Below are 23,264 nucleotides of genomic sequence, written 5' to 3'. Positions count from 1 at the left end.
AGATCAGACTCTAACACACACACATCAGAATCACACACACAGATCAGACTCTCACACTCACACAGATCAGACTCACACACACACAGATCAGACTCTAACACACTCACAGATCAGACTCTCACACTCACACAGATCCGTCTCTCACACTCACACAGATCCGTCTCACACACACTCACAGATCAGTCTCTCACAATCACACGAATCAGTCTCACACTCACACAAATCAGCCTCACACACTCACAGATCAGTCTCTCACACACATTACAGATCAGTGTCTCACACTCACACAGATCCGCCTCTCACACTCACAAAGATCCATCTCTCACTCACACGGATCCATCTCTCACACACACACAGATCCGTCTCTCACACACTCACACAAATCAGTCTCTCACACAATCACACAGATCCGTCTCTCACACACTCACACAGATCAGAATCACACACACACTCACACAGTCGCTCACACACTCACACTCCCCAAAAGACCACATTCCAAACCTTGCCTGAGTATTTCTGAAACTCATATATTTATTCAAATTTTTCGTGAATTCCCCGACAGCATTTCTTTAGTCCTTGACCCCCAACTTCAGGCACAAGGTCATAAGGAATCTTCCTGAGGTCTGAGCCACCTCAGTCCTCTCCCTAACCTACACAGCACCCCACCCCTTCTGGTGGTGCCACGTGCCCAGGCGTGTGTGGACACGTCTGTATATGGAAATCGCCGGCGCCACCGAGAGTGTTCTCAGACACCTCTTCACAAGCCACAAACAAACCCTGACCTGCTCCTGGGGCGTCCTGGTGTCCCTGGCCCCAGCCCCGAGGTCCGGCAAAGCCCAGTGGAGCCTGACTGTGGGTATACGGAAGCAGGTGCCTTCCACACACACACACACACACTCGCGATGAGAGGATGCTCCTCAGAGAGTCCAGGGCTCTCTGGACGTGGAGACCCTGCCACACTCTGCCGCTTCTGCACCACATCCTGCGTTTCTTCTGAGACCCTGCGTGAGCCTTACCTTGACTTGTTCGTTAGAGGTTACAGCGCAGAAAACAATCTCTGTGAAGCCCTGGGACGGGAACATCCGGAAGCAGATACCGCCAATGACACGGCCATCTTTTATTAAAGCAAGGGTTTTGTGTTTCCTGGAAGAATAAGATTGCACCACTGTCTCACCTCCTGTTTGGGGGGTCCCTCACTAACCAGTCAGGAAAACTGGAAGGGAGGGGGGGTTCCTTCTTGATTTTTCCAGGGAAACCCCTCTAGTGGATTCTCTAAGTAGAACATTCTCTAAGTGGATGTCTTAGAGCAAGCATGCCTCCTGAGATATCCCCAGAGTGTCCATGAAGACAAGCACCAGCCACCTGAGGGGGTCTGAGCCCCCAGACGAAGAACAGCGCCTATGGACAGGCGCTGACAGGCGCTGAGACAGGGTCACGTCCGACGCCCGCGAGCCGGGGGGAGCAAATGCCAGGGACGTGGGCACACGCTTCTGAAGAGTTCACTCTCATTCAGAAATACCACAGAAGTTATAAGGAAACGAAAACACAATCCACCTGCACGATTTGCTAAAACCTGCCTTCCAGAATCCCGTCAGGCCTTCTGCCTAAAACGTCACTCTGAACAGTCACGGGCATGGGTCACAGTCCACACAGGCGACTGGGCTCTAAATGTTAAAATGCATTCAATTACGGAAGCTTCCTTTCCTGTCTTTTCCTTTGCTTTAATGCAATGGATGATCAAAGTTAACCTAACACCACAATAATCTTGCCAGGGCTTACAGACTCGGGCAAGAATGGAAACTACTTAAGATGCCAAAATCAGAATATTTGACTATGAGAAAATTGGGACATCCTCTTAATGTTTATATATTCCTTCATTGATGCAATGAATGAAGCACAGGATGGTCACTGGCAGCTTAAAATATAAAGCCTCGTCACCGGCAGCTTAAAATATAAAGCCTCATTAACAAAAAATTGATCAGCTGCTGGAAAACTAATCTGAACGCCTGTGGCTGTGGCCATGCCTGTGACATCACTCTCTCTGCACAGCTGACAAGCAGCAGCAGGACTTGGTGGGTGACTGTGACTGACTTTTACTACCCGAGTGGTTCCTCTTTCATTTAAAAAGGAGAGTGAAGTCCTTGATGGTCCAGTGAAGACCTAACCTTTCAACACAGAGGGTGGGATCAAACCCCTATTTGATTCCTGACCAGGGAGCTGAGATTACACGTGCCTCAGGGCGAAAAAACAAAAACATAAGACAGAAACAATATTGCAACAAATTCAAAAGAGACTTTAAAAATGATCCACATCAAAAAAAAATCTTGAAAGCTGGTTCACGTTGATGTTTGGTAGAAACCGACACAATTCTGTAAAGCAATCATCCTTCAATTAAAAATAAATAATTTAAGTAAAAAAAAAAAAAAAGAATGCATTTTACAAAATAAATCAGGAAAGTGGAAAGCAGAGCGGGGCACGACTCACGGGTCGAAGACGAGCCGGGTGATGTACTCCTTGGGCATACGCGGCAGCTGGTGCGAGAACACGTTCTGCAGCCCTACCAGCCACATGAGCACCTTCTTGTTGGGCTTCTGGCTCAGGGAGTTGCCCACCACGTGGAACTCGATTACACCCCTCCGCTCCTCAAGCCTGGCCGCCTCGTCCCTGGCCGAGTGCGCCGACAGAAAGTTGGTCTGGGAGCAGGAGAGAGGAGGTTACACAGAGCCCCTCCCTAAGACAGAAGGGACAGTCCACAGCAGTGCCTCTCCTCCGTGTGCTAGGACGATGTGTATTTGTGGGTTTCGGGGTCCCAACCAATAACACATAAGCCATGAAAAGACAGCCTCCCGCGTGTCCACGGAGACTTGGTACAGACCAGGAGTCACCAGGCTTTCTCTGAAGGGCCAAACAGCTCATGTTTGGATCTGCAAGTCAGGAGGCCTCTGCGGCAGCTCCAGACACTGCAGCGGGGTGAACGTGGCCGGGACCACGCAGACACTGCCGTGAGAAGAACCCACTGGGACCACGCGGACACCAAGGCAGGGAGAACGCGCCGGGACCACGCGGACACCGCGGCGGGGAGAATGCGCCAGGACCACGCGGACATGTGTGGGCAGGGCAGAGCGCCCGAGGACTTGATTTAATGGGGGAGGCAGCCTGTGTCTGTCCTGTGCGCTACAGCCTGCCAGTCCTTGGTTTTGGGAATCCCGTCTGGCTGAGCACCCTTGGGATCCCAGACCCCAAATTCTCCCTGAAGACCCACGACTGGCAGTCACATCTATACTACCAGCACCTCTTTTTCAGAGGAAGAGAGGCTTCTTTGAAAGGAGTCATGTTGACCACTCTCAACCAAGCTGGCAGTACAACCTCCTACCAACACCTGCGCCCCATCCTATCTAACCCACGCAGTCGGGTGCAGGTCAGTGTTCAACAAACAGACCTCCAAGGCAGAAGGGCCAGCTGCTGGCACACGCCCGCTTCACTGGTCTGTGGCTGATGCTGGAGGCCCATGTGCCACTGCGGCCAACACGTTTAAATTCCTGAGAATTTAACAGTTGCCTTGTGTGTACCAGTACAAGGCGACTTCAAGACACTACTAAATCCACCCAACAAATCCTGAAATGTGTGACTATATCTACACTTCACAGATGAAACAAACTGAGCAAAACTATTCTGTGAAGTTACTAAATCCCCGACAGACATGTACACAAAAAGTCCCAAGGACCGGATACCTAAAAGGAAATGGGAAGAACAATCTTACAAGGAGATCGTCTCTTAACAGCATTCCAATCCTGTGAATTATCCTCAACTGCACAAAACAAATCTCTAAGGAAACATGACAAATTAAACATGGACACCTTCACCCAACAGAGCCATTCTAAAAAAAATTTTTACACATGTTTTGAAAAAGCATCTCATTTCTTCATTTCCTGGAAGCTGTCAGAAACGTCTAAAACTGCTTTGCCCCTGGATACGACATGAGAAGACAGCAGTCCTTTTGCCCAAAGACTTTACTTGAATCTAATCATGAGTAAACAGACAAAGCAGGACTCTGCAACAATGGTCCTGCCACAAAAGGCCAAAAGAGGGCTGGGAAACTGTTCTAGGATAAACTAAACAGATTAAAGAGGTGAAGAGATCAGAATTAAATGCAATGTGTAACCCCAGACTGATCCTCTAACAACAGGAATAGATACTATAAAAACAGAATTAGGATATATGGGGAATCTGGATATGGGCTGTACATGAGGCCAAGAGTAATATAACTCTAAGCAAACTTTTCGACAAAGGGCCAGGTGACAAATATCTCAGGCTTTGTGGACACACTTCAGTAAAACTGCCTATCCACACATCAGATAATAGGGTAGTCCAGCTAAATTTTCTGGTAGTGATAACTACACTGTGGGAATGCAAATGAGTAGTCTCAGTCTTCAGAGACACATGCAGAAAACAGTCAGGGGTGCAGTGTTACAACATCTGTATCTAATCCTGAAATGGTTCCACATGGCTTACAGGAGAGGGAGACAGAGGGATAGTGAACGTGCCATGCAAGCCATTTGTGAGTCTAAATAAAGAGCCTCTGGATCTTTATCACGGAATTTTTGCAACATTTATGAGGGTTTAAATTTTTCAAGATAAAAAGTTGAAGCAGGAGGAATGCCTTCAACGGTGGGGATTATGTTTCCCCACGATGCGGCCGTCATCAGCAGAATTAACCTCTCGTCAGCCTGCCTGCCGCTCAACCCTGAGCATCAGACAACACGCAAACGGGGGCACAGCTCCCCCGGCAACTCCACCCCGTCCCCAACAGCGCGAGCGGCTGCAGAGCGGACGGGGTCCACCCGCGGGCGGCTCGCGCTCCCCCTGCTGACCTCTGGCCCAAGCATCGCGGTGGGGTCTGTGATGGTGGACATGACCTCGTGGATTAACTCCAGTGGGATATCGCCCATCACCCGGGGCTTCTTGGTCTCCTCCAAAACATGAGACTCGTTCATTTTCCTCTTTTCTCCTTGATGATCAAAACAAAAGGGCAAACGATGGGTTATTTCAAACACAAAGCACGTGCCAACTAATCCAACTGATTTTCTAATATCACTGAAAGGTGTGGACATCTGCCCTCCCTGTACCAGGGAGAAGCGGCACAGCAGAAGGCGGGAAAGAGGAGGTAACTCTTTTTGCAGTAACTGCCCACCATTCTTTTTTTTCTATTTTATTTATTGGCTGGGCAGCATGTGGGATTTCCTTGAGCAGGGACTGAATCTCTGCCCCCTGCACTGGGACACAGAGTCTTAACCGCTGGCCCACCAGGGAGCCCCCAGGTACCCACCATTCTGAAGAGCATTTGCTCTCTACGCTAAGGTTTTTAACCTGACGTGAGTTATTAAGGCGCCGCCCCTTCATGTGCACACTGAGAGTGAGTCTGACTGTCACTGGTTGTTAATCTCCATGTTGGAGATTAACTGTCCCTTTGTGGTCAGAAGAATATGGTCCTTATGATAACAAAGGCCAAAACTGCTTGAAACTTGAGTTATGACCTAAAACTTGACCAACTGTTTGTAAATTAAGCATCTTCTTGAGAGAACGTGTACTTCCCGATTTTCAGAGCTCTCTCTGTGTCGATTGTGTCTGTGGGGCTTCTGTCCTTCCTGGGAGTTTTGTTTGTTTGATCTATGAATTAATCAGAGATGTTTCTTCAAGTGTTCAACTTCTGGTTGATTTGATCATTTCTCCTTGTAGTTCTGTTAAGTCTTCCTTTCATACATGTTTGCGTGGATGTATGTGTATACACATCTGTGAATGTATGTTACATATGTGTGTGTCTACATGTACTGGAAACACACTCATGGACTGTTTCACTTTGCTGGTGAATTTAATTTTTGTCATTACAAAATGACCCTCATGATCTCTCATAATCCTTTTTTGCCTTAAAATGATGCCTCACAAAGTGAGCAGGGCCCCTGGCCTTGGAAGTAGGTACATTCATTCCCAGGATGTCACAATATATCACAAGTTGGAACAGGCCAGGCAAAAGCAGGGAGAACTCTCTCCCACTCGACTCCTTAGACTACATGGCCGCTTTCTGTCCTACTAACATGATGTTTGGTTTTTCTTTTTTTTTCCTTCTGTCATAATTTATTTATTTTACAATTAAATTTTTAAATGCTCAAATCTAATTTATCCCTCGGTTGTGGATTCCAGTAAGCAGGCTCCATACAGCATTTGCTCCATCTTGAGCTAAACAGCAGCAGAGCAATGTCAAGCATCTTATCCATACAAGATGCTTTTCCAAATATGAGGCTACTTACTAAAACAGCTTTTGTTGAGTTTGTGTTTTTATAACTTTTTAGTTGTTATTATTGGAGGTGAGTGAGAATATTTTCCTTCATTTGACCAACTCTTCAAATCCCACAATTCCACAAGAATAATGGTGTGAACTATTTATTTTGGAGCTGAGATTTATACCCAATATGCCCCAAACTTGATAGCCTGCTGAGTGCTGCAGTAAGAAAGCACCGTGGGCTATATCCAAGTTCAATGGCAGAGTTTCTAGAATGATCAGTAACGTCCCCCTTGGAAGTGGCCCCAGTGCTGCACGCTTAGTCCTTCACAGAAAACCCTGTTCTCTCCCCATTTCATGACACTTCTCTGTCAAACTTTGCTTGTGCCAAGATGTGTCTGATGTCACGGCTGTGGACACAAATGCAGCCTTCGGAACATTCTGTAACTGTGAAACGCCTCTAGCATTAAGAGAGTTTTTTGCCCACATGGCAGATTACATTCATGGCCAAATTCCTTCCCCTCCTGTCTCCTGCTTCTGCCATATGATTCTGCGGCTCTTCCTACAAAAGGAGTCAAGGCCATCTCCTCACCCCTTGACTCTGAGTCTGACCATGTGATTCGCTTCCGATGACAAACTAAAGCAGGCAGCATGCTATGCCAGCTACAAGCTTAAGCTGCAGGAAACTGCGTTTCTTCCTGCTCTCTGGTGCTTCTGCCATCATCATAAGGCCGTATTCTGCCCCAAGGAAAGGAAAAGACACCCAGTGGTCCTCAAAGGAGGGTGAGAATTATGCAAGCACAGCCTGTCGGAGACGAGCCGTATCAGCCACCTCCTAGGCAGCACACAGAATGAGTGAGCTGTGACGGTAAAGGATCACAGTTTGAGACTCTGCATTTCGAGTTGGTTTTTACACAGCAATAACCCATGCAGCTCAGAGGGAGTTCCAGCCATTAGATCCCTGACACGCACAGAGCGCAGGCGACCTGAGGCTCCCTTTGGCACTCCTCAGATAACGGAGCTTCTCAGGTGAATCACAGCCCTCGCTGATGCCCTCCGAGCTTACCTGGGTTTGCCTCAAGCCCGGACGCGCCTCGACAGGACGGACTGGCGCTCCCTCCGTTCTGCTGTTCAAGGGAAGCGGAGCTTGAATTGTAGGAAACTGTCCCGGCCACGGGAGGTGGACTGATAACTGCCCCAGGAGAAGGAAGAGAAAGCATTAAACGCGTCTTTCTTCAGTGGTAATGAACCAAGTGCACGTGAGACCACCCACTGCTGCCCAGCACCCCAAAGGAGTCATCTCTAAGACAGAAGCTACGCGGCCAGTGTGAGCTTGATGATACAGACAAGGGTAGTCACAACCCGCTGGATAAAATGAAGACATTTGAGTCCAAAGTGATAAAGTAAGAAATGAACAAATAAATAATGGGGAGAAGGTAAAACTCTCCTTACAGGAGAATGGCAAGAAATAAGGAAGCAATGATGGAAGTTGGGGAGAGAGGGGCGGTTAGGGAACAGCCAGCACATAATGACTGATTCAGGGAAGAATCGTCTGTATACACTGAATCTTGTGACTGTAATTTTGATAAAGATAGAATAGCCTCAAAGTATCTCCCGACAAAACTACCTTTTTTTTTTAAATTACCAAAGCAGAAAAGTTAACACTACAGTGGAGAAATCTCAAAAACCCCATCCTAACCCAGCAACAAACTTCACGCCAGCGACAACAGGAGAGGCCAACACTACACACCTCCCGGTGCGACAGAAAACGGCTGTGAACCGCGTGGCTAAAGGCAGGATTAAAACAGTAGCCAGATTAAGGAATGATACTGCATCGAGGTTGAAATTCATCACTGTGATAACTGCTGGGGTTAAATACAAAAACACTCTTGCTCTTAGGAGATCCCTACTGAAGTCAGCAAAGGGACATGACCTTTGTAACCATCAGACCGTTCAGAAGACAGACAGGTACATACACACACGTTAGTACATGGAGAGAGACAGAGAGAAGCAGGAGAATTAACAACAGTGAGTCTGGAGCAGCAAATAGTGTCTCCAAACAAAACCATTTTGTCTTGTCTTTAAAAAAAAAGAAAAAGCCAAGGTAGGAAGTAGGACGTTGTTTGCCCAAGCGTGGCTGATGGCAGCACGGCCGTCAGTGACACCGCGCGCAGACCTCGTCTGATGGCGCAGACAGAGGCCCCAGAGCACGCCATCTCGGTGTCGGGGCGACCACAGGGGACGCCCCCCGCAGCCAAGAGTGGTGAAATAAGCAAAACGAGCTACAGAGACCCGTGCACACAGCTCCTAACTGAACAGCAACTGGTATGTAAAGAATCGGAATATACTGATGGCCAATGTGTGTTAGCTTCAGGTACAGAGCGAGGTGAACCCGTTACACACTTACATATACCCACTCTTTTTTATGTTCTTTTCTCATACAGGCCATCACAATAAGTGTTAAAAATAAAAATAGCCATATATAGGTGAGACCCCCCTCAGATGCACACACACGAAGGAAGCAGAAGAGACTGAAGCGCCAGGCTGCAGGCCTTCCCTTCCAGCAAACAGGCCTCCTGAATTTCAAAGGACACCAGATCGCTTCCACACAAAGAGGAAGCTCTGGTGACTCACAAGACATCCGAGAGCCTTGCCAAAGTTCAGAGCCATCATTGTGACTGTCATTCTCACAGGCACCTGGATGCGCAGACATGCCAATTAGGGAGAAGATTACCCTTTTCTTCCCCCACAGAGAACACACTGCAATTACAGCAGAACAGAAGTCAGCTGGCTTCCAACGGCGGCAGGGAACACTGGGTGCGATCCGGCTGAACTGGGTGACAGCCGGAACCACTGGGGGTGAACCTGACATCCTGGGGCAGAGACACCGCCATCTCCATGCTATGCAGCGACGGGTGAGACCTGGGGAGCAGGGCAGGCCAGGAGGCATCCGGGTGAGACCTGGGGAGCAGGGCAGGCCAGGAGGCATCGTGAGCAACAGGGTCAGGGAAGTCTCACCGGCTCCATCCCTCCAGAAGAGAACTTACTGGGCCTGCCTGGAGTCCTGGGTCCGCACCCGATCATTCCTCTTTCCTTGCACATGGGTCTGCCTGCGCGTCTGCGAGGCACATGGGGCACGCAGGGCAGTGCAGCGGCAATCAGACGCGATGGGAAACCCAGTTCCATCACTCGGGAGGCCCTGCTTTGGGGACACTGACTGCTCCTTTCTGAGCTCCCATCTCTCATCCATATACAGGGGTTAACCTCACCAACTTCTCCTGGTTCTGGCTAGAGCTTAAAGACCCAAGGCAAACCTCACCAGCCAGCACTCACTGGAAGTGCAAACTATTCTCATGGATAAACTGGATCTGACCACGTAGGTGTCACACTCACGAAAAGGGGATTGGGCAGCGTGGTGAGTGCTGAGGACAGCAGGGCTCGAGCTGACGCCCGTCAGACCCTCCAGGAGCTCAAACATCCGAAGGCCATGCCCTCGGCCAATTATGCCACAGCCTCTTGGCAGGGGCCTCAGAATCAGTAGGTTTTTATTTTTCATTTTTTTTAATATTTATGCATTTGGATTGTGGGGTTTTAGGAGACGGCGATGGCACCCCACTCCAGTACTCTTGCCTGGAAAATCCCATGGATGGAGGAGCCTGATAGGCTGCAGTCCATGGGGTCACAAAGAGTCGGACACGACTGAGCGACTTCACTTTCACTTTTCACTTTCATGCATTGGAGAAGGAAATGGCAACCCACTCCAGTGTTCTTGCCTGGAGAATCCCAGGGACGGGGGAGCCTGGTGGGCTGCCTTCTATGGGGTCACACAGAGTTGAAGCGACTTAGCAGCAGCAGCAGCTGCAGCCTTCAAGCTCTTCATGGTGGCATGTGCAATTTGGTTCGCTGGCCGAGGAGGGAAGCCAAGCCCCTTGCGGGGAGTGAGGCGCATGAGCCACTGGCCCTCAGGTAAGCCCCAGCATCAGCGGCATTTAGATCCCGTGGGTGGTGCCTCTGAGCAGCCAAGCTGAAGAACCAGGGACAGGATATTATCAAGGTTCCATGAATGTTTGGAAGAAAGGAGACTCAGCCCTTGCTGGAAGGCATGGCGAGAATTAGAAAAGGGTTTGTCAGGGAGACGTCGTCCGAAAGTCAGGTAAGTTACAGACAGACAAGCGAACAGCACGGGGGCAGAGACAGACACGGCACCCAGGTGCGGGGGGAGCTCGCCAGGAAAAGCCGACACAGGGCTGGAGTCCTGTCCACGCACAGAAAGGCCCCGAAGGGCTGCGGACTGTGAACCAGAGAAACGTGAGATTATATTTTATGGCCTAAGGTGAAAAAACACAACACAAAAGGTGTCTTTGACATGGTTTTGGGAACAAGAATCCAAACAAAGAAGGTTTGATCCAAACCAAAATACCTCATTCCTAATTATTCTGCTGGGTAGGACTTCATTATATTCACATCCAAACTCAGGCTCCAGATGAAATACTGTTTTAATCACCTTCTCTGGTGCAGTACGCTCAGTGAAAGAAGTTGCGTTCTGTGTGATCCCGCTCGTGTGGTGCTCTAGAAAAGCACAGCCGCACGAACAAAGGAGGAACCAGAGGGGGCTGCCCCGGCTGGGCTCAGCGCTGAGCTCGAAGCCGTGGGGGGACACAGCGCCGGGGGTTCACCAGAAGCCACAGGACCACACACTAGGGGTGACTTTTGCTGGATATAAAAACAAACCAGGGGAGGTGTGGAGAATGGCAAGAACAAATGGCCTTTGCTGGAGGCAGCACTCACGGGCCCCCGGGACACACTGAACCAGATCTACTGAAAAGTCGACACCAACATTCTGCGTTCTGCCTCTCCCCAAGGCCACACAGAAATGCCTGCTCTGGGACCTCCTGACAACCTTCTCCGAGGCTTCTGAGCATCAAGGCAGGAATTCAGACCCCGTCTCCAGAGTCAGTGTGACTCCAGGCCACATGTCCTCACCAAAGGCCTGCTGAGGCCCTGAGCCCACAGGGCACTGCACGTCCTGAGACTCGGCCCCACCGTTACCCGAGAGCAGCCTGATGCTCAAAACAGACGTCCAGACTCACAAGCCAGACTGAGACGTGACTGCAGGGCAGGCTGTGACCAAGCCTGTGTCTTTAAACAGTTGCCGTCTGCCTGCAGACCTGAGTGCCGGGTGCTTCGCCCTCCGCACAGCTGTGCAGGGCGGGCTGAGCAAACCTCAGGGCAGAGCAGCAGCTGCAGCGGTCTTAGCTGTCTGCCTCGAACCTGCTCTCCTCGGGAACAGAGATGTCGATGCCAGGTTTGCCAAAGTGTTTACTTTTCTTTGCTGACTCTAGTCTTTAATTTCTTGATGAAAAATGCAAACAAATGCACGGTGAAGGGCAACAAACACTTCCTGGTTGTGTTCTGATTTATGCAAAAACAATTTTTTTTTTTTTACCTGTTTGGATTCCAAGCTGGCTGGTTCTGGAAGAAGCTGAGAGAAAATCCTGATCCCAGATGGGAGAGTTTTGACTATAAACTTCTTCTTCTAACATGGACAGAAACCTAGGCATAAGAATAAAGGCAATAGTGAGATCACAAGTTATACATCACTAGGGGACAAGTGCCAGGCACCCACGGTGATCGCACCAGCACTAGCATCTCGTCCTCAGTTATCACTAGGGGACAAGTGCCAGGCACCCATGGTGATCACACCAACACTAGCATCTCGTCCTCAGTTCAGAAATATGGAACAGTCGGTCAGTTATGACCCGGGTGATGATTTAATTGGGCAGCCTTGGTATATTCAAACAGAAATGCATTTCTACAAATGTATTCTCTTTGGGCTCCATGTAGGTATTAATAGATACAACCTAGACCACACAGAGAATTACATCAGTGGAAATGCACTTCACCAAGTCCCCCGGGAGAATCCTGGACCGAGAGCTCGGCTCTCCTCAGAGCTGTGGTTGTCATTTCCATCACAAAAGCTGCTCGTGTTTACTGAGTCCTTGCCACATGCCTACACCGTTCTGAGAATGTTTTATTGAATCTTCTCATCAACACAATGAGTTACAGATTTTATTTTTATTTATCACACACATGTACACATAGCTCTTACTATAAGATGGACACTGTTGTAAGCAATGAACGTATATTAATTCACTCGCTCTTCCGAATAACCCGATGAGGCAGGATCCATCACTGTGCTCATTTCATCGATAAAAGTAACGTAGTGCACAGGCAGACTCAATCACTGGTTCAAAGGCCCACAGCCAGCGAACCACAGGGCCGAGACTGACTACCGTGTTCTATCTCCTGTCACATCATAAAACAAGCAGGCCTCAAGTTTCGGGCCCACGGAGACCACCTGCACAGCCTGGTCGGAGTGCAGCCCCCAAGCCCCACCCAGGCTCACTGAACTGGAGGCCGCGAGAGAGGCCCGGCAACCAGACGCCGAGAAGCACCTTGGACAGCTCTAATGTTCCCCGCAGATGCAAAGACTGTGATTAAAATACCAACACAAATCTATACTTCTGGTATTGGAAAGTCTTCCTGCAAACCTCTCTTCAGGGCACATTCATTCCCATGGAGGAATATAGAATAACGGCTAAGAGCTTAGGGTCTAAAACCCAGCTACCAAGCTCACCACTTACTATTTCCGTGACCTTGGGACAAATTCTTAGCTTTCCTCTTCCTCGGTTCCCCTTTTATAAAATGGAAACATCAACAGTAACTTCTGTACAAGGTGGCGGCAAGGAACACACTGCCATGCTTCAGCTGGTACTGACCGCTGAGAAAGTGCTCCTTCATTCACTCAGCAACACTGAATGCCCACCACACGCCAGGTGCCGGGTCAGGCCCTTGAGGACAGAGTAAACACAACCTTGCCTTGCCTTCAAGAAGTTTATATTGCAACGAAGTAAAAGGTTAGCGATTAAACGTCACTGAAATTTAGAAATGCAAAAACCCTTTAAAAAGTATTTCTCCTAATCCATTTAGCAACAAAATCTGACCTGAACATACGCAAGATTATTTACAGTCTTTATAAATGGATTTTCTTCGGGGGACCTACCCCCACCCCAAAGCTATGACATATATTCTAAGTCCTGTTATCTTTATAAAGGGGTCAAGTTACCTTAAAACTTGAATTGTGAATCCTACCAAGTTTGGATCACTGATTAAGGACTTAGATTAAAATTAACATCATCATCATCACAATTAGGGAAAGTACCACTAATCTCCTCATTAATCAAAGAAGGCAGGGGGAGGCTGGGTTTCGACAGTGAAGACAGGTGGGAAAAGTCCTGAGGGTCTTCTGACTCGCCTCTCACACTCAGATTTAAGAATAAGGATCGGAGAAGGCAATGGCACCCCACTCCAATACTCCTGCCTGGAAAATCCCATGGACGGAGGAGCCTGGTGGGCTGCAGTCCATGGGGTCACTGAGGGTCGGACACGACTGAGCGACTTCACTTTCACTTTTCACTTTCCTGCATTGGAGGAGGAAACGGCAACCCACTCCAGTGTTCTTGCCTGGAGAATCCCAGGGATGGGGGAGCCTGGTGGGCTGCCGTCTATGGGGTCACACAGAGTTGGACACGACTGAAGCGACTTAGCAGCAGCAGCAGCACGAACATCGACCTGCACTTCGCCATGGGACACATGGTTTAAAGAAACAGCAGGAGCCACTTTTTGCCAAGCTCATCACCATTAACTGACGCTTTGAAACACTTCTGGATATTTCCCACCTAACAGAGAAAGACTGGCAGCAACAGGAGGCAGCATCCTTACTGAGATCACAGCTTGCCCTTGCTGACGAGGGGAGGTTCCGGACGCATCTCTTCCGGCGGCCCAGCAGAGCCTGCTGTCACCTCGCCCAGCCCTCAAGACTTCCCGACTGCCCTTCATCACAGAAGCACATTTCCTTTCCTTTCCCAGGCTCCTTCTTTATGAGCAATTATACAATAGGAACACTTCATGAAGCCCTAAGAGACTTACCAAAGAAAAATGCCATTAATAATTTAGGAAAATAGTCATGCGTGTGTTATACATGTATATAATTACTTCAATACAATAAAAGACAGTCTCATCTAATGTCATGAAGTGTACGTAGGATAAAAGAACACAATACATGGAGAAAAAGACAGAAATGTCTAAAAGCACAGAACGTAGACCGCAGTGGTGGGGCTCCGGTGACCCTTTGCCTCTTTGCTCTCTCTGAGTCACATCTCCACCAAGTGCCCACTCATTGCTTTTAGAAGGAAATGCAGACACTAACGTTTCAAACACCTGTGTGACTCGGCCCATGTGGGGCACGGCACACACGAAAGTCAAGCAGGAGGAACGGCTGGAGCCCCTGCTGATGCAGAGGTTGGGGCCACTCTTCTCCTGCAGGGGTCTGGGTTCAATGCCCGGCTGGGGAACCAGGATCCCGCCTGCCAAGCAGCACAGCCAGAAAAAGAAGGAAGAAAGGGCAGCGCAGGAAGTGCAGGAAAGTAAGGTGCAAGCCCTGAGGATTCGCCTGACAAGCAGGGGCCCCATGGGGTGAGTGGCATCTGCAGCCTGACGTTGAGCCAGGCCCTGGCTCCAAATGGCACCTCTGGCTTCAGTACACGAGACTCTGCTGCCGCGTCTGCAGGTATAATCCCTAACAGCCGCCACTGTTGTCATATTCCATGGAAAGGGACTGAGGAGGAGAAGTGGGTGGTAGCTTTACCCCACCACTAGTAACAGAGAAGCAAAGAAAGTGGCATTGACCTTCCCAGCTGACCGGCGTGAGCACGCCAGAACTACAGGCTGAAGGAACAAAGCACTGAATTGGCAAATATCTGCAAGAAGGAAAATGAGCTTGCTATGGGAAAATCCTCTCCTATGCAAGATAATTAAAATTTCCCTTTAAGCATCATAAAAGGTGTGATGAGGGAGGGGTCCTCTGTCCCTTGGCTCAGAGGCAGGACGACAACTATAATCTGAACACATGAAACATGGCTTATGCAGCAGATGTAACAGAGAAACAAGAAAACTACTTTAATCTCTAAGGAAAGGAGCTTAGACCAGTTAAAAGGCAGCCACGGAAATACAGGAGCATCCCAGAGTTCCTAACCTGTTTAGGGGCAATACTGAGCTGCTGTTTAAGTCCTTCTGGACCTTCCTCCCTGCAGGACACCAAGTGTTCGGGCCCTGCCTCATCCTGGGTGCTGGCTGTCCTCAGGAAACGCTGCAAACCAGGTCACTAGGACCCATGTTCAGCTAAAGCTCGTGAGAATTATCCTCTACCTAACACTGGAGACTCACGCTAGACTGCAAAAACAAACCCGCGTTCAGCTAAAGCTCGTGAGAATTATCCTCTACCTAACACTGGAGATTCACGCTAGACTGCAAAAACAAATTGTTCTGTCCGTTTCCATCAGAAAATCATTTTTGTTGTTGTTTTGGACCTAACTTATCTTTAAAAATTAAAATGATCGTCTTTCCTGAGACACAAATTAGGTAACCCAGAAATAGCAGCAATCATAAAAATCTAGCTTTTCAGATAAAACAGGCTTCCATCCATCTTTGTTCCAGGAGCAAAACAGCACCTCTCCTAAACTGCTCTCCACCTCACAGCTGTCCGTGACAGAACTCTCTCAGACCTAGAAAGCCTGTTCAAATGACATCTTCCGCCCCCACCGTCACAGCTCTGATGCGTCGTCACCTGCACCCTCAGGGGCCAGCCACTTAGGCTAAAGTCTGCGTTCTTCACACTGAAAACCCATTTCCAAGCTCAATGGTGTACACTGTACCTTCCTACCACCCTGACCTATTTCCTACATTTGGAAAATATTTAAGTGCGTCTTTACACGCTGGACGTCTAGCAGGTTCAAGCAGCAAGGGGCCCAAGGGCAGGCCTGTCTGGGCCTGGGAAGCTGAGTACAGAGGCTCGAAGATCCTCCTGCCAGAGACAGGTCTATCCCAGGCTGGCTCCCTCCCTCGGAATCCAGTTTGTTCCAGCTGAGAAAGGGATGACCCGGCGGCCTCAGGAAGCTCTGGAGAACTGGGTGCCAGAAACAGCCCCGGGCTCTCCTGCACCCCCTCTTGGAGACCACTTCTGCAGGGTCCCCACTGCCCTGGAGCTGAAAACCCCACACACAGCCCCGGCCTGTGTTCTGAGACTCGGGAGGGATAAGACAGGCCAAGGGAGCAGTCGACCCAAAGTCAACCTCATCTCAGACGGGCTGGAAACGCCACGAGGCTCCCAAGGGAATGCGAGGATGGGGGTCCCACCCCCCACCTCTCCAGTTCTGTCCCTGAACCTTCGGTGTGCGTCCGTCCATCTCAAGCGTGGCACGGAACAAAGACCCGCAGGAGCACTCCCTTACTTCGGGAAGTGTGTGAGGATCAGAGTCCGCTTCTCCAGCGGCAGTTTGTCCTTCTCCTGCCTCGCCTGCTCCAGCAGCTGCCGCCGCATCACAGTGAAGACGGAGCGCAGCAGCGTCCTCCCGAACACCTGGGCCGTCTCGTACCGCGGCAGGCTGTCGCAGAACTGGGGAACGTTGCAGTAACACAGCCACCTGCACGGGGAGACCACAGCATCAGCACCCGCGAGCCCCGCACGAGGAACACCCAGGACGCTGCTCGACACCGTCGCCCTCGGCAGGAGACCAGGCTGCAGACGCGCCGGGAAGCACCATCAGCGGGTCAGATGCTGGCTCACCCTGCCAGAGCCCTCAGGCCCAGCTCTACGAGAATCACTCCAGTCTGCAGCATCCTTTCAACAGGAGGATGGATTCAAGGGAACAGAGGATGTCCCTTTTGGAGGAGAAGCAGAACTCCTCCACTGAACCCTCTTGAACTTAAGGCTTCTTTAAAATGCCTACGCAGCACTCACACCCCCACAGCTTCGGTGGGAAGATAAAGATCTCCACGACTGCTCAAAACTCAGTCAAAACGCAGGAAGTGATAAGCTTCCACCATCTGTCGCCTAGGTCCGTGTTCAGTGACTCAGAGTCAAAACTGCTTCTCGGTGTCGCGTGGGGCTGGAGGGGTGCCGGGCCCCGAGGGAAACCAGGCCTTTCCTGACGCCTGAGCACAGAGTGGGGCACAGGGCTGATGCAAGACAGATTCAGAACGCCGCGTCAGCCGAGAAGCTGGAAAACGAACATTCATCCGCCACCACCTGCTCCAGGGCCTCCCGGAGACTCAAGGCCTGAAATTCCCGGCAGTGGGGGCAGGGGGGCCCAGCAGGCAGCGGAGACCAGGGAGGGACCAGACTTCAGTGCCCAAGTCCTGCTCCTCGGAGGAAGACCCAGCTCCCCCTCTTCAGGGAGAGAACCCCTCTCCCCAGACGGAACCCTCTGCCCCACCAGGGACCCCTCTCCCCAGATGGAACCCTCTGCCCCGCCGGGGACTCCTCTTCCCCAGAGACGATCCTCTGCCCCAACGGGGACCCCGTTCCCCAAACGGAACCCTCCGCCCCGCCAGGACCCCTCTCCCCAGATGGAACCCTCCACCCCACCAGGACTCCTTTCCCAGATAGGACCCTCTGCCCCGCAGGGACCCCTCTGCCCCAGAGACGATCCTCTGCCCCAGCGGGGACCCCTTTCCCCGGATGGAACCCTCCGCCACTCCCGGGACCTCTCTCCCCGGATAGAAACCTCTGCCCCGCCGGGGACCCCTCTCCTCAGACGGAACCCTCTGCCCGACCCAGGACCCCTCTCCCCAGATAGAACCTTCCGCCCGCCAGGGACCCCTTTCCCAGATACGACCCTCTGCCCCGCAGGGACCCCTCTCCCCAGATGGAACCCTCCGCCCCGCCAGGACCCCTCTCCCCGAAAGAGGACCCTCTGCCCCACTAGGGACCCCTTTCCCAGATAGGACCCTCTGCCCCGCAGGGATCCCTTTCCCAGATAGGACCTTCTGCCCCGCAGGGACCCCTCTCCCCAGATGGAACCCTCCACCCTGCCGGGACCCCTCTCCCCCTCTCCCCAGACGGAAACCTCTGCCTCACCAGGGACCCCTCTCCCCAGATGGAACCCTCTGCCCCGCCGGGGACCCCTCTCCCCAGATAGAACCCTCTGCCCTGCAGGGGACCCCTCTCCCCAGATAGAACTCTCTGCCCTACAGGGGACCCCTCTCTCCTGGATGGAATCCTCTGCCCCACCGGGGACCCCTATCCCTGGATAGAACCCTCTGCCCCACAGGGGACCTCTCTCCCCAGATGGAACCCTCTGCCAGGCAGGGGACCCCTTTCCCCATATAGGACCCTCTACCCCACAAGGGACCCCTTTCTGGCACCCTTTCAGGTGGGCGGCTGAGTTCCCACACGCCCAGATGGCTGGAGGAGCCTTGATGACTGTCTGTCCTCAATAAAGAGTGGAGTAATGTTCACCTACTCAGGCTTTTTGACTTATTCTTTATGTTACTCTGAATTATTTCATAGCTCCCCTGTGTATGGGGTGGGGCCGTTTCATCTTTGGGGAAGAAAACCTTCATTAGTGTGAGTTCATCTACCTAGATTCAAAATTAACCTTAAAACCCTGCTACTATTTCTGTTCCTCTCTAATTCACACCCAAATGTTACTCTACCATACAGGACCCAGATGGGCATCTTGAGTGCTCTGCTGTGTCCTGTCAAGAGTGACCTTGGCAGCAGAAAAAACTAAAGGATGCATTTATCTTGTAATTTATAAGGCACATCATATAGAAATTCATCACCTTCAAAGCTAGTCTTTGCTGGAAGTTAGTCCATGGCCACTTAATGAAGTTAAAATATTTGGAGTTAAAAAAAATAAAAATAAAATATTTGGAGTTGAAGGCAGGCCAGCTCCCAGGGAACACATTATGAAAGTACAAATGTAATCACAAACCATAACCATCAGATCAATTTCATGAGACTTAGGCGATCATAAGACTGTAAATCTTAATAAAAGTATGTCCAGTGTGGTGCAATGGGAGATCTAAGGATTTAAGGATTTAGAAGTACTGTCCGATAAAGGCTTCCGTGATGACAAGACTGCTGTACACCCGTTGACAGTGTACAAGAACCAGTACAGCTGTGTAGCCACCAGCCATGTGTAACTGCTGAGCACTTGGATAAATGAAAACACGTTTTTCTTTTTGACTTTACTTGAAGTATAGCTGGTACAAGGCTGTGCCAGCTTCAGGTACGCAGCAAAGTGATTCAGGTTTACGTGTGTGCGCATGCAGATTCTTTTCAGATTCTTTTCCCTTGTAGGTTATTATTACAAAGCACTGAGCGTGGTTCCCTGTGCTGCTGCAGTCAGTCCTTGCGTTTATCTGTTTTATACACAGCAGTTGCGTCTGCGAGCCCCGAACTCCTGATTCATCGCACCCACCCCTTTTCTCTCTGGTAACCACGTTTGTTTTCCTGAAGAGACTGATTCTGGGAAGGATTTAAGGCAGGAGAGGGGGACACAGAGAACAAGGTGGCTGATGGAGTCACCAACTCCATGGACGTGAGTCTGAGCAAAAGGAGATGGTGCAGGGCAGGGAAGCCTGGCGTGCCACCGTCCAGGGGGTCACAAAGTGGCTGAGCAACAACTAATTTCAATCAATTTAAAACTTACTTTCAACCAAAGGGCCTACTGTATAGCACAGTGAACTACCCTGTGATAAACCCCGATGCAAAAGACTCTGAAAAGAATAAAGTTATATTCTCTTAATATATATGCATGTGCAGTAGCTCAGTCGTGCCTGACTCTTTGTGACCCCATGGACTGTAGCCTGCCAGGCTCTTCTGTCCACAGGATTCCCCAGGCAAGAATACCAGAGCGGGTTGCCATTTCCTTCTCCAGGGGATCTTCTTGACCCAGGGATTGAACCCGCATCTCTTACGTACGTCTCCTGCGTTGGCAGGCAGGTTCTTTGCCACACACACACATATGTCTGAATCGTTCTGCTATATGCCTGAAACTAACACCGCTGTAAATCAACAACACTGAAATTTTAAAATAAAGAGGAAAAAATATTTAAAAATTTACTTTCAAATGGAAACCCTGAGAAATACATTTTCATTAAACACAACTTTACTGTTTTGGTAGAACTCCATTTAGCTTTAACCACTTAAAATGTAGTGAATGAATTAAAATATGCGTTAATTATAAACCCCCCACACTGGATTTGAAAGATTTAGTACAAACAAAAGTAAAAGGCATCATTAATAATTGCTCATATTGATTCCATGTGAAGTGATAACATTTTTATACATTGGGTCAAATAAAACACTATTAATATTAGTGTCCTGTTTATTCTTTTTAAATGTAGTTACTAGAAAATGTCAAATTACAGATGTGGCTCACATTTGTGGATCATGTTATATTCTATTGGGCAGGTTTTGAGTCTGAAGAGCATTCCTATCTATGGAGGACACAGATGTCTGAGACTCTACTGAAGACAGATGCTATTTCTGTTACAACAAGGTTAGTGATAAATATTATACAATCATAAAATGTTATCTGAAGTGCTTAACAGGTCATTCACTCTCCATGGGGCAGAGGAAGGCAATGTAGATTAATATTATCTAGTCAAAATTGTCAAATAAAAGCTTTTCATTTATTTCCTCTGAAAATCACTTTATAGTACTTAAGTTTATACTTTTTTAGTTTAGTTTTGTTTTTGCTTCCAAAACTAATCTTATAAATGTCTAAGGGCGCTGTATGAAAAGACAGGAGATGAGTCAACATGTTTTGGGTTTTTTGGGTGTTGTAGTCATTGACACGGTCCAGGCGTGCGGTGAGACAGAAGGAAACAGGAATGGCTGTGTGTCTTGCTGCTCAGACGTTCCTCTAAAGACTAACCTGGAAAACAAGACTGGACCTAAACCTCTGGTTTCAGGTCTTCTCAAAAGAAGTGAAAGGACGGTTCAGTCATTTTCATATGCCTAACAGAGACAGCATGGCGTGCGAGTCACTGACTGCTCAAACAGCGCTCAGGTTTTCATAGCACTGGGATTACTTGCAGTGCCCTGCTTTCTCTAAGACATGAGTAGAGCTGGAGGACTTGAGTGCGGAAGGCCATGGCGCCTACTCCCTGCTGGACGGAAAGTCCTACGGCTCTTAGGGATTAGGTGACCCCGCCCGGTTTTCCCGCACGAAAGGCTAGTTACTTTCAGAGTCCAGACTAGCAGCTGGCTCTCTGAAGCCCCCTCACACTGTTCCTCCCACAGTCCCAGGATGACACGCCTAACTACGAACATTCAGGAAGCCTGGTGATGGTCCATGCCCCACAGTGCGGTAGTTACAGCAAGCTTTCACCAGACTGAATTTAGTCATCTCTAATTCGCTTGGACTCTTACAAAACATCTCCCCAGGATAAGCGTAACTTCTAATTTTGAGATGTTCTGCACAGCTCAGAATCTAAGGCTAATAATTTGCCACATTCCTTTAGCATGGGCTTCTCTGGGGGTTCAGATGGTAAAGAATCCACCTGCAATGCAGAAGACCCAGATTTGATCCCTGGGTTGGGAAGATCTCCACGAGAAGGAAATGGCAAACCACCCCAGTATTCTTGCCTGGGAAATCCCATGGACAGAGGAGCCTGGTGGGCTACAGTCCACGGGATCACAAAAAGTCAGACAGGACTGAGCAACTTACACTTCACTTTAGGATATTCTGTTGGTCAGATGTATTTTAAGAAGTTATATTCCTCCGACACTTTTCCAGCTATTTTCTCATGGAATTATATTAGCACACCATCAGAAAATTTCAAAATATTTGTCCGGGTCTGTCTCTAAAACCACAGTGACTTCTGGAGGACATATAAAGGTACATTTAATATATACTCATATAGATTATTAAGGTTAAGTATATGTTAACATTAATATATCAGATTTTTCAACATATAAAATACTTACATTTTGCCTAACTTCAGAACAGAGAGTATAAGTAATATAAGCAGTTCTACTGTTCAGCAAGCATTTCATCTTTCATGGGCTAAGTCCTCACGTGATAAGGAACACAATCACTTTCTGAGTCTATCCTGTCCACGAGGATCCTGTCTCTCCCACCTTCGTGCTGTGATTCCGGAATCTTCCCAAAGAACTGGACCGCACGGACAAGCTGAGCCACGCTTCCAGGGCCCCGGCTCCCGCCATCCCCATGGGCCGTGTTGCCCACAGGGGTAAGAGGGCCGCGTTTGAGAAACGGCATCACAGTGAGACGGTCAGTGTGAGCTTTCCTCGCTTCTCAAGTGGTCAGGACCCTGAGGTCTGACTCTAAGCAAGCGGAGCATCTCACAGCGTTCACAGGTTGGTCCTCCCCGCTTCCCCTCTTCACCGGCAGGCCAGGTGCCAGGGGAGCTTCCCTATTATCACCCACCGAGGCTGCAGGTCGCCCACCCAGGGGTCAGCCAGTCACCGCCTCCAGCGGGATGCACCCACTCAGGAGGGATGCACCCTCCGCCCCGGGGGAGGCTGGCCCCGGACCCTGCTGGACTCTGGGCTGTCACCGCCCTTCCTTCAGCAACCGCGGATCCCATGCTCTCCCCCAGCACACACTCCATATATATATATAGAGAGAGAGAGAGATAGAGAGAGAGAGAGAGAGAGTTCTACTATTTCAACTCATTATAGAGTTACAATAATATAGGAACTAGCAATAATTCAACACTCTGAAATGAAGATGTGAAAATAAAGGTATCATTTTAAAAGTGGATTATGAAGCAATCTGCAAATCCTATTTACACTTATTAAGATAAAATACTTTATAATTCAAATAGTATATATTGTAAAAGGCTGGGTGAGAGGCGAAAACTTGGGATGTTACTCATAACATCAGGTCAGTCATTAGAGAGGAAAGTTTAGCTTTAACTCTACCCATTTCTACTTGTTATCTGTGGTTAAATCTGAGTACAAGTTATCTTTACAGGTTGTCAAAAAACATTGCTTATTTTAACTCAAGGGGGAAAAAAAGGCTAAAAACAAAAAACCCTGAAGCAAGCTTGATATGCCTATAAAATGTAAATGGGAAAAGTTATAAAAAAGGTGAATAAAGTAGATAAT

At 49.2% G+C, this 23,264-nt stretch overlaps 1 protein-coding gene across 2 annotated transcripts in view; it reads right to left on the bottom strand.

Moving 5' to 3' along the window:
- Nucleotides 1–23,264, bottom strand: part of KAT2B (lysine acetyltransferase 2B) — a 97,870-nt gene that overhangs the window by 23,410 nt on the left and 51,196 nt on the right. For both annotated transcript variants that reach the window (XM_070797323.1, XM_070797330.1), the window contains exons 6-11: nt 16,627–16,818; nt 11,724–11,830; nt 7,344–7,469; nt 4,872–5,008; nt 2,485–2,693; nt 1,017–1,143 (exon numbers count right to left, since the gene is read on the bottom strand). In XM_070797323.1, the coding sequence (XP_070653424.1) occupies nt 1,017–1,143; nt 2,485–2,693; nt 4,872–5,008; nt 7,344–7,469; nt 11,724–11,830; nt 16,627–16,818 (898 nt within the window). The remainder of the gene's footprint in view (nt 1–1,016; nt 1,144–2,484; nt 2,694–4,871; nt 5,009–7,343; nt 7,470–11,723; nt 11,831–16,626; nt 16,819–23,264) is intronic.

Source organism: Bos indicus, chromosome 1 (genome assembly GCF_029378745.1).
Source record: "Bos indicus isolate NIAB-ARS_2022 breed Sahiwal x Tharparkar chromosome 1, NIAB-ARS_B.indTharparkar_mat_pri_1.0, whole genome shotgun sequence".
Lineage (NCBI taxonomy): Eukaryota > Metazoa > Chordata > Mammalia > Artiodactyla > Bovidae > Bos > Bos indicus.
Note: the sequence above shows the minus strand (reverse complement) of the source record. Positions and strands in the feature narration are given on the sequence as shown.